This window comes from Nyctereutes procyonoides, unplaced genomic scaffold (genome assembly GCF_905146905.1).
Source record: "Nyctereutes procyonoides isolate TBG_1078 unplaced genomic scaffold, NYPRO_anot_genome, whole genome shotgun sequence".
Classification (NCBI taxonomy): Eukaryota; Metazoa; Chordata; class Mammalia; order Carnivora; family Canidae; genus Nyctereutes; species Nyctereutes procyonoides.
The window spans coordinates 55,552,221-55,564,688 of record NW_026575125.1 but is presented as its reverse complement, the minus strand read 5'-3'; the positions used below and the strand labels follow the sequence as shown (position 1 = coordinate 55,564,688).

The 12,468-nt window shown below is 38.5% G+C and overlaps 1 protein-coding gene across 1 annotated transcript; it reads right to left on the bottom strand.

Moving 5' to 3' along the window:
* Nucleotides 1–8,999: 8,999 nt before the first annotated feature.
* Nucleotides 9,000–12,244, bottom strand: SPIN4 (spindlin family member 4). Its single transcript, XM_055337302.1, has one exon. The coding sequence runs from the start codon at nucleotides 11,659–11,661 to the stop codon at nucleotides 10,912–10,914; it is 750 nt and encodes a 249-aa protein (XP_055193277.1). The 5' UTR covers nucleotides 11,662–12,244; the 3' UTR covers nucleotides 9,000–10,911.
* Nucleotides 12,245–12,468: the final 224 nt, after the last annotated feature.

The window sequence follows — 12,468 nt, the reverse complement described above, 5'->3', positions numbered from 1 at the left end:
AATCCTAGTTGAAAACTTTCCTAATCTGGGAAGGGAAACAGGCATTCAGATCCAGGAAATAGAGAGATCCCCCGCTAAAATCAATAAAAACCATTCAACACCTTGACATTTAATAGTGAAGTTTGCAAATTCCAAAGATAAAGAGAAGATCCTTAAAGCAGCAAGAGACAAGAAGTCCCTGACTTTCATGGGGAGGAATATTAGGGTCACAGCAGACCTCTCCACAGAGACCTGGCAGGCCAGAAAGGGCTGGCAGGATATATTCAGGGTCCTAAATGAGAAGAACATGCAACCAAGAATACTTTCTCCAGCAAGGCTCTCATTCAGAATGGAAGGAGAGATAAAGAGCTTCCAAGACAGGCAGGAACTGAAAGACTATGTGACCTCCAAACCAGCTCTGCAAGAAATTTTAAGGGGGACTCTGAAAATTCCTCTTTAAGAAGAAGTCCAATGGAACAGTCCACAAAAACAGGGACTGAGTAGATATCATGATGACACTAAACTCATATCTTTCAATAGTAACTCTGAACGTGAATGGGCTTAATGACCCCATCAAAAGGTGCAGGGTGTCAGACTGGATAAAAAAGCAGGACCCATCTATTTGCTGTCTACAAGAGACTCATTTTAGACAGAAGGAAACCGACAGCCTGAAAAATAAAAGGTTGGAGAACCATTTACCACTCAAATGGTCCTCAAAAGAAAGCAAGGGGGGATCCCTGGATGGCTCAGTGGTTTAGCGCCAGCCTTTGGCCCAGGGCAAGATCCTGCAGTCCTGGATCGAGTCCCACATTGGGCTCCCTGTATGGAGCCTGCTTCTCCCTCCTCCTGTGTCTCTGCCTCTCTCTGTGTGTTTCCATCTCTATCATAAGTAAATAAATAAATCTTAAGAAAAAAGAAAGCAAGTGTAGCCATCCTTATATCAGATAAACTAAAATTTATCCCGATGACTGTAGTGAGAGATGAAGAGGGACACTATATCATACTTAAAGGATCTATCCAACAAGAGGACTTAACAATCCTCAATATATATGCCCCGAATGTGGGAGCTGCCAAATATATCAATCAATTAATAAGCAAAATCAAGACATATAATAATACACTTATACTTGGTGACTTCAATCTAGCGCTTTCTACACTCAAAACATCTTCTAAACACATCTCCAAAGAAACGAGAGCTTTATTTTTTTAATAAATTAAATTTATTGGTGTTCAATTTACCCACATACAGAATAACACCCAGTGCTCATCCCGTCAAGTGTCCCCCTCAGTGCCCGTCACCCATTCACCCCCACCCCCCGCCCTCCTCCCCTTCCACCACCCCTAGTTCATTTCGCAGAGTTAGGAGTATTTATGTTCTGTGTCCCTTTCTGATATTTCCCACACATTTCTTCTCCCTTCCCTTATATTCCCGTTCACTATTATTCATATTCCCCAAATGAATGAGAACATACACTGTTTGTCCTTCTCCGATTGACTTACTTCACTCAGCATAATACCCTCCAGTTCCATCCACGTTGAAGCAAATAGTGTGTATTTGTCGTTTCTAATGGCTGAGTAATATTCCATTGTATACATAAACCACATCTTCTTTATCCATTCATCTTTTGATGGACACCGAGGCTCCTTCCACAATTTGGCTATTGTGGACATGGCTGCTAGAAACATCGGGGTGCAGGTGTCCCGGCGTTTCATTGCATCTGAATCTTTGGGGTAAATCCCTAACAGTGCAATTGCTGGGTCGTAGGGCAGGTCTATTTTTAACTCTTTGAGGAACCTCCACACAGTTTTCCAGAGTGGCTGCACCAGTTCATATTCACACCAACAGTGTAAGAGGGTTCCCTTTTCTCTGCATCTTCTCCAACATTTGTTGTTTCCTGCCTTGTTAATTTTCCCTATTCTCACTGGTGTGAGGTGGTATCTCATTGTGCTTTTGATTTGTATTTTCCTGATGGCAAGTGATGCAGAGCATTTTCTCATGTGCATGTTGGCCATGTGTATGTCTTCCTCTGTGAGATTTCTCTTCATGTCTTTGCCCATTTCATGATTGGATTGTTTGTTTCTTTGCTTTTGAGTTTAATAAGTTCTTTATAGATTTTGGAAACTAGCCCTTTATCTGATATGTTATTTGCAAATATCTTCTCCCATTCTGTAGGTTGCCTTTTAGTTTTGTTGACTGTATCCTTTGCTGTGCAAAAGCTTCTTATCTTGATGAAGTCCCAATAGTTCATTTTTGCTTTTGTTTCTTTTGCTTTCGTGGATGTATCTTGCAAGAAGTTACTGTGGCCAAGTTCAGAAAGGTGTTGCCTGTGTTCTCCTCTAGGATTTTGATGGAATCTTGTCTCACATTTAGATCTGTCATCCATTTTGAGTTTATCTTTGTGTATGGTGCAAGAGAGTGGTCTAGTTTCATTCTTCTGCATGTGGATGTCCAATTTTCCCAGCACCATTTATTGAAGAGACTGTCTTTCTTCCAGGGGATAGTCTTTCCTCCTTTATCGAATATTAGTTGACCATAAAGTTGAGCGTCCACTTCTGGGTTCTCTATTCTGTTCCATTGATCTATGTGTCTGTTTTTGTGCCAGTACCACACTGTCTTGATGACCACAGCTTTGTAGTACAACCTGAAATCTGGCATTGTGTTGCCTCCAGATATGGTTTTCTTTTTTAAAATTCCCCTGGCTATTCGGGGTCTTTTCTGATTCCACACAAATCTTAAAATAATTTGTTCTAATTCTCTGAAGAAAGTCCATGGTATTTTGATAGGGATTGCATTAAACGTGTAAATTGCCCTGGGTAAGTGACATTTTCACAATATTAATTCTGCCAATCCATGAGCATGGAATATTTTTCCATCGAAACGAGAGCTTTAAATGATACACTGGACCAGATGGATTTCACAGATATCTACATAACTTTACATCCAAACTCAACTGAATACACATTCTTCTCAAGTGCACATGGAACTTTCTCCAGAATAGACCACATACTGGGTCAGAAATCAGGTCTTAACTGATACCAAAAGATTGGGATCATCCCCTGCATATTCTCAGACCATAATGCCTTGAAATCGGAACTAAATCACTAGAATAGGTTTGGAAGGATTTCAAACACGTGGAGGTTAAGGACCATCTTGCTAAAAGATGAAAAGGTCAACCAGGAAATTAAGGAAGAATTAAAAAGTTTCATGGAAACTAATGAGAATGAAGATACAACCATTCAAAATCTTTGGGATGCAGCAAAAGCAGTCCTGAGGTGGAAATACATTGCAATACAAGCATCCATCCAAAAGCTGGAAAGAACTAAAGTACAAAAGCTAACCTTACACCTAAAGGAGCTAGACAGAAAACAGTAAATAGATCCTACACTCAGCAGAAGAAGAGAGTTAATTAAAATTCGAGCAGAACTCAATGAAATCGAGACCAGAAAAACTGTGGAACAGATCAAAAGAACCAGGAGTTGGTTCTTTGAAAGAATTAATAAGATGATAAACCATTAGCCATAACTATTACAAAGAAGAGAGAAAAGACTCAAATTAATAAAATCATGAATGAGAAAGGAGAGATCACTATCAACATCAGGGAAATAAAAACGATTATGAAAATTATAATGAGCAGCTCTATGCCAATAAATTAGGCAATCTTGAAGAAATAGACCCACTTCTGGAAAACCACAAACTACCAAAACTGGAACTGGAAAAGTAGAGAAGCTGAGCAGGCCAATATGGAGGGAGGAAATTGAAGCAGTCAGCAAAAACCTCCCAGGACACAATAGTCCAGGGCCAGATGGCTTCCCAAGGGAATTCTATCAAACATTTAAAGAAGAAACCATGTCTATTCTACTAAAGCTGTTCAGAAAGATAGAAAGAGATGGAGTACTTCCAAACTTGTTCTATGAGGCCAGCATCACCTTAATTCCAAAACCAGACAAAGACCCCACCAAAAAGGAGAATTATAGACCAGTATCCTTGATGAACAGATATGCAAGAATTCTCAGCAAGATACTAGCAAATTGAATCCAACAGTACATTAAGTTTATTCACCATGACCAACTGGGATTTATCTCTGGGATGCAAGGCCGGTTCAACACTCCTAAAGGAATCAATGTGATTCATCATATCAGCAAGAGAAAAACCAAGAACCATATGATCCTCTCAATAGATGCAGAGAAAGCATCTGACAAAATACAGCATCCATTCCTGATCAAAACTCTTCAGAGTGTCAAGACAGAGAGAGCATTCCTCAGCATCTTAAAAGCCATCTATGAAAAGCCCACAGCAAATATCGTTCTCAATGGAGAAACACTGGGAGCCTTTCCCCTAAGATAAGGAACAAGACAGGGATGTTCACTCTCACCAGTGCTATTCGACATAGTATTAGAAGTCCTAGCCTCAGCAATCAGGCAACAAAAAGATATTAAAGGCATTCAAATTGGCAAAGAAGAAGTCAAACTCTCCCTCTTCGCAGATGACATGATACTGTGCATAGAAAACCCAAAAGCCTCCACCCCAAGATTGCTAGAACTCATACAGCAATTCAGCAGTGTGGCAGGATACAAAGTCAATGCCCAGAAATCAATGGCATTTCTATACACTAACAATGAGACTGAAGAAAGAGAAATTTAGGAGTCAATCCCATTTACAATTGCACCCAAAAGCATAAGATACCTAGGAATAAACCTAACCAAAGAGGCAAATGATCTGTACCCTAAAAGCTACAGAACACTTCTGAAAGAGATTGAGGAAGACACAAAGAGATGGAAAAATATTCCATCCTCATGGATTGGCTGAATTAATATTGTTAAAATGTCAATGCTACTCAGGGCGATTTACACATTGAATGCACTCCCTATCAAATTACCATGGTCTTTCTTCAGAGAGTTGGAACAAATCACCTTAAGATTTGTGTGGAATCAGAAAAGACCCCAAATAGCCAGGGGAGTTTTAAAAAAGAAAACCATATCTGGGGGCATCACAATGCCAGATTTCAGGTTGTACTACAAAGCTGTGGTCATCAAGACAGTGTGGTGCTTGCACAAAAACAGACACGTAGATCAATTGAAGAGAACAGAGAATGCAGTAGTGGACCCCGAACTCTACGTTCAACTAATATTTGAAAAAAGAGGAAAGACTATGCACTGGAAGGAATACAGCATCTTCAATAAATGGTGCTGGGCAAATTGGACATCCACATGCAGAAGAATGAAACTAGACCAATCTCTTACACCATACACAAAGAGAACCTAAAAATGTTGAACGATCTGCATGTGAGAGAAGATTCCATCAAAATCCTAGAGAACACAGGCAACACCCTTTTTGAACTCGGCCACAGCAACTTCTTGCAAGATACATCCACGAATGTAAGAGAAACAAAAGCAAAAATGAATTATTGGGACTTCATCAAGGTAAGAGGCTTCTGCACAGCCAAAGAAACAGTCAACAAAACTAAGACAGCCTAAAGACGGGAAAAGATATTTGCAAATGACGTATCAGATAAAGGGCTCGTGTCCAAAATCTATAAAGAACTTTTAAACTCAACAGGAAAGAAACAAACAATCCAATCCTGAAATGGGTAAACGACATGTACAGAAATTTCACAGAGGAAGACATAGACATGGTCAACAAGCACGTGAGAAAATGCTCCGCATCACTCCCATCAGAGAAATACAAATCAAAACCACAATGAGATACCACCTCACACCAGTGAGAATGGGGAAAATTAACAAGGCAGGAAACAACTAATGTTGGATGGATGTGGAAAAAGGGGAACCCTCTTGCACTGTTGGTGGGAATGTGAACTGGTGCAGCCACTCTGGAAAACTGTGTGGAGTTCCTCAGAGTTCCTAAGATCTGCCCTACAACCAGTAATTGCATTGCTGGAGATTTACCCTGAAAGATACAGATGCAGTGAAACGCCAGGACACCTGTACCCTGATATTTATAGCAGCAATGTCCACAATAGCCAAACTGTGGAAGGAGCCTCGGTGTCCATCAAAAGATGAATGGACAAAGAAGATGTGGTATATGTATACAATGGAATATTACTCAGTCATTAGAAGGGACAAATACCCACCTTTCGTCTCTTTGTGGAGGCACCTGGAGGGTATTATGCTGAAAGAAATAAGTCAGTCGGAAAAGGACATATATTATGTGGTCTCAGTCATTTGGGCAATATAAAAATTAGTGAAAGGGAATAAATGGAAAGGAGAGAAAATTAGTGAAAAATATCGGTGAGGGTAACAGACCATGAGAGACTCCTGACTCTGGGAAATGAACAAGGGGTAGTGGAAGGGAAGGTGGGCGGGGGGTTGGGGTGACTGGGTGATGGGCACTGAGGGGGGCACTTGGCAGGATGAGCACTGGGTGTTATGTTATATGTTGGCAAATTTAACTCCAATTAAAAAGTTATAAAAAAGAAAATTAGGGTGTAAATCATAGTAGGTGAACACAGTACATTTTTTTTCTGTCTTCCTCCCACTAAGACATAGTTTCATGTTTTGCTCACTGCTGTATATTCAATATATAAAACAGAATCAGAAGTATGATGAAATCTTTCTCTGATTAACAAGCTGTGGATATCCCCAAATCCCTTTAAAATAAGTCCTATGGCCAGAGGTGTAAGGGTAGTGATGACTGTCTTCCTTCCCCCACTAAGATATATGCTCTAAGACATCAAGAACTTTGCCTAGATTGTTTGCCGTTCAATCCTCAGGTCCTAGGGCAGGGCTGAGCCTCTATCTGATTATGTATTAATAACCTAATGCCAATGCCATCATTAAACAATATAATACTTGGTTTAAGACTTGGGGCCTAGTGGGAGAACAGGGGCTAAAAAGCATTATTATATATCTGAAAAGGATATGCATTTCTATTTTTTGTCATGTAACATATACTTTAACCCGTTATTTATATCATGTTTTTTATTATTCTGTGACGTTTTATATTCACCTTATATCTTCATTATTGGACTGAAGGCTACTTAAAGGATAAAAGACAGGAATGCCTGGGTCGCTCAGGGGTTGAGAGTCTGCTCAGGGTGTGAACCTGGGATCCAGGGATCCCCACAACAGGCAGGGAGGAGCCTCTTTCTCCCTCTGCCTGTATCTCTGCCTCTCTCTTGGTGTCTCTCATGAATAAATAAATAAAATCTTTTTTAAAAGGATAAAAGACCATGTGTTAAGAAAGGAAGGGTTGTTTTGTTTTGTTTTTTACTGCTACATCCCAAACTCTTTAAACAGTACCAGGATTAGGGCTAACTTTCCTCTGAGTGTCTGTCTGAATGTCAGGTGGCCCCAATATTATCATTGAAAATGTAAGGCCTGTTTCTGGTCTTGAGGTCAGGTTTGGTAGTAGATATCTATCTCAGCTACGACCAAGATACAAATTCTATGAGAAATGAAATTTTGTCTTTTTTAGTCAGTAGCCAGTGCTGTGGCTAGGGCCAAGCATTCCTGAGTGTCAAAAGTGGTAAAAGAATAGAAAATTTTTTTTCTATAATAAAAAAGAAAATAAATTCCATATGACTTAAAATTTCCCATTTATGTCAAAATTTTTAAAAGCACAAAAACCAATGCTATCATCAATTATGGTTATATCTGAAGTAAATGTGTAAGACATAGCCAAGATTCACACTAAATTCATATTATTGTTTCCTTCAGCAGGGGAAGCAAAGCAGAAGAGCAAGTATTGGGAAAAGGATTTATTATATGTAATGTTCTTACTTAAAAAAATACATAAATCTATATCTAAAGCAAATACGCCAAAATGTTGATAAATTTAATTACTTAAATATTGACATTGTTAAAAAAATATTGACATTGTTGATTTGGGGCAAAAGTAAACAAATATCATATTTCACATACTTTCCATATTATGTTTTAATTTTTCAAAATAAAATACAAAGAGGTTTTATAACTCTTTAAAACACCATTATAACTGATTCATTATAATATTTTCAATATTGAACATATTTAGGAAATATGCATATGCAATATGCAAGATCATAAAGCATCTGAAAAATACAATCAAGAAGCTTGATAATAGAGAAAATTTTAAATTTTATTTTTTACAGAAACTATACATTCCTTTTTAATAGAAAGCTTAAATAAACCAATTACCATTGGAGAGATAAGAAGGCTGACTAAGGATCCCATCAAAATTGTTACCAGGATTAAATTGTTTTATAGCTTAGTACTAGCTAATTAAAAAAAACCTGGAATTTGAAATAGAAAAATTTAAAAAAAGAAAAACAATTCCAATGCTTTTTAAGTTATTTCAGACCACAAAAAAGACTGAAAAGTCAACAATTCATTTTTAAAACTAGCACGATTTTAAAAATAAAACTTGATAAAGACAGTGTAAGAAAGAAAAAAAATACAATTTCAGTTTGAATTATAAATGCAATAATTCTAAATAAAATATTAGCAAATAAAACTCAGCAATATATCAAATGATTATTACAACATGACCAAGTAGGATTTATTCCAGAAACACAAGTTTGGTTCAACATCAAATACTTACTCCTCTAATTCATTATATCAACAAATTAAAGGAAAACAAAATCATATGATTTTGTCAATGGATGCTGAAAGACATTAGATAACTTTCAGGAGCCACTTTTAGTAAGCCCCTTAATGGAAACAGGAATTTTTTATTTATTTAAATTAAAAAAATTTTTTTAAACAGGAATTTTTTTAAAAATGGAATAAAATAAACTCCTTAAACATTCTAATGGTTAGTGACTATTTGCCAATAACCAATAGCAAATGTCATATTAATAGCACTAAAGACAATTGTGTGAAAATTAATACCAGAGAAGCATATCTGTCATAATCATTAGTTAACATTACTTTGAATAAATAAAATTATCTTCATTTGCAGATAAAATTACTGTATACCTACAAGACTGAAAATATTCTAAATATTCCATTTTTAAGTGTAATAAGAGACTTTAGTAAGCTGATTCAATATAAGGTAAAAATTTATTTAAATGATCTGTGGTTTGTCTATATTGTTAAAAATAAAAAGTTACAAATGAGGAGGAAAAAACATCCAATTCAAAATGTCAAAATGTGACAAAATCTGTAAAAATATTTAGAAATAAATTTAATCAGATATAATGGATCCTTATGAAGAACATAACAAAACCAAAACCAAAAGATTTTAATGATGTACCACAACTCTGGAGCCTTGAGGGTTAATATCATTAAAATTGTCCTCTAAATAGAAATGTAGGAAAAAACAAATAGAAATGTAGAAATGTAACACAATTCTAGGATATTAGGATTTTTAAAATGTGGAAAGAATGCTTTCAATTTTTATAGAAAGAATGAATGGCTAGAACAATTTATATAAAAGAAGAAATGGAAAACAAAACAAAATACCTCATGCTTTACCAGAGTTCAAAATTTATGGTCAAGCCACTAGAGTTAAATGATTAGAATACTGACTCACAAACTTGAAAATGGGTGGTTTATTTAATAAATGATCAGGAATCCAATGTGAACAAAATGTATATCTGAACCTTCATCTTATACCATATACAAAATAAACTCCAGATGGAGTTAAAGCCTTAAAATTAATGAAAATTTTAGAAAAAAAATGTAGGTGAATATTTGCATGACATTTATCTGAAAAAGACAGTAAACTCAAAAGCCAAAAAGTAGGTAGTAGTCTACCTAAAAATTAAAAATGACAGCAACAATTGTAAAGTAAAAGATACCATCAATACAGTTAAGATCAATGACAGAATGTGAAAAATACAAATGTGCTACAAATGATTAATATGTACCCTAGAGAAATGTAGTAAGAACTCCTACAAATTTATAAGAACAAAACTTCAATAAACAAATGAGCAAAGGATAAGTACTGGCAAATCACAAAAACGAAAAATCCAAATAGTCAAACAAACCTCCTTGAATGTCAATTAAAAATATTATGTAATTTTTCACCCTCCAGATTTGCAAACTTGAAAGAGTGCTGGAGAGGATACTGGGAAATGAGCACTGTCATTTTGTAATATCCTTTAAAATTAAATATACCTCCTACCTAGCAATCCCATTTCTGGGGATCTACCCAAAAGAAATAAAAGCACCAGTATTTATAGCAGCAGTGTTATGATGAAAAAAGGGAAGGAAATAATTTAAGTGACCATCAATAATAGAATGGTTGAATTCCTTTTTGGTTTATAAATATATTGTATATGCAGCTGCTAGAGGGAAGGAGAGAGAGAAGAGAAATGGGTGATTTATTTAACAAATGTGATGGCATAATCAGTACGTGATATGAACAAAATGTGTAATTAGACCTCTATATTATACCATTTACAAAAATAAATTCCAGAGGCATAGGGGGTCTGGGAGAGGAGAGGAGGGAAAGGGGAGAGGGAAGGAGAGAGAGAAACTTGCAACTAATGATTAGAAAAGATACCATGGATATTCCAAATGTGAAAAGCAATTACAGAGAAATGATGTGGCTTTTCATTTTTACAGAAGAGACTGCAACAAACTTTCTGTAAGTGGATGAGGAAAACGTGGAAGATTATATATCATGTTCTTAATACATGTTACATGGGAAGAAGAGGGGAGATAAAGTAGGGGAAAGAATCTGGAGTGGGGTTACACCAATAATTTTTCTTAGTTTTTCATTGTTCCAATGGTCATGAATACTTTTCGATTTTCTATTAACCCCCAAATTTAATCTTCAATTACAGAACAAGGCAATTATCAAAAGTACCAACATACGCTTGGGACAAAACCGTGGGACTAGTCCATGTAAAATTTGGAGGCACAATAAGTAACAACTAATAAATTCCTGAATCTCTGACACCAACATTGTTCTCAAAAATTCACAATTACAAGAACATGACATATTTTACATCGAATAGTTCCACGACTTTTGCAAAGGGCACAATGAATTTAGGGGGTTTTTACCAAGCCATAGACATAAATATGAATATCATCATCAAACTTAATGAAGTAGACGGATGGCTTGGCCACCACTTGATGGATAAAAATGCCGGTTCTCTTGGACCCGTCATCTTTGGCGTGTTCTACTTGCTTGCCCACAAGACTGTCGACCACTTCTCCAGGCTCCCGTTCTGCTGTAGGAAAATAGTAGTTGGAATCTGGAATGATGCGCAGGTCACCATCTTTGTAGTCATCCAGCAGTGTGTACATATAAAGGACAGGATCTTTCTCATAAGTGATGTAAAACCAAGTGTCCATCACAGGGGCTCGCGCCAGGACCATGCCCTTCCATTCATCTTTCGTACCGTGTTCACCCTCAAATACATGCCCCACTGCTTTGCCAATCAGGGAATCTGCCAGACGCGAATCAATGCGAGGAGTTGGCACTCTTTCGGGAAGGATTTCTAGCGCTAAAACTCTTTTATCTCGGTGCAGCTCTAGTCCATACACACTATCTTTGCCATCATATTTGATGATGTAGAGAGTGGGCTTCACGGAAACCTGCTCGAGCACTGTACCCTTCCACTGCTCCACGGGCTCATTGCCTTCCTTCCAGCCGTGTTGAATGCGGCAGCCCACGATGTTCCTACGCGTGAGGAAAGTGGGCTTGCGCCTCTGCTTCCTGTGGGTGTGCCTTTTCTTCATCAAGTATGCAGAGACGCCATCGACACCCATCGGGGGCACAGTTGGGGGTGACATGGCTCAGGGTTTAAGGAGGCTCAAGCAAAGCTGCCACTTGCTCAATTAAGCTGACAAAAAGTCAACACTATCCAATATGAGATCTTTTTTCGTGATCTCCGTGTCCGTCTTCCCTTCCCCAAGCGCAAGGCTCTCACCAAGGCTTGACACAAATTCTCTGACCGTGGGCACTGGGACAGCGTGGGCCTTTTGACAGGGTTCTTTCCCGCCCAGGAGAAGTGTCTGCAGCAGTGGCGGTAGCCGCAGGAGATGGCGGGCTAGTTTGTACTGCCTACGCTTTGCACCCGCCCCAACTCCCAACCCTGAGTCCCAGAATTGACCACTTAGCTGTTATCGATGGTGCTGCAGCTGCAAAACGGTGATTGAGGAGGCGACACGAAAGGTAGGCAAGGGATAAGAGAGATGACTGCAGCAGCAAAGGCGCAGGCAGCGGTGGGTCTCTGACAAGTCCGCGCGGCCTCGGCTTTGCAGCGCTGCTCTGCTTGGCCTAGCTCGGGCGCCGGGGTTTTTGCTGCTTCAGGAATCCGACTCCGCTGAGCCTGCCTGCGCCTCGGCCCCGCCCCCTGCCATTCGGTCTTCCGCTTGGCCCGCAGCTGCAGGGCGGGTCAGTGCGCGCACCCGCTTTCAAAACACACAGTCACAGGCTCTAGCTCAATTTCCTCACGCACTTCCGATCGCTTTCCTCAAACTGGAGCCAGACAGGCCGGCTCCCCTGGTCCTTCCTTCTGGCCCCCTTTCGTCCGTCAGCCTTCTCCACAGCCACTCCATCTGCTTTCTATCTTACAGGAATTCCTTACAATTTAAAAA

Excerpts from the sequence above, each read along its gene's own strand:
- SPIN4 (XM_055337302.1), bottom strand. The coding sequence starts at position 11,661 with ATGTCACCCCCAACTGTGCCCCCGATGGGTGTCGATGGCGTCTCTGCA.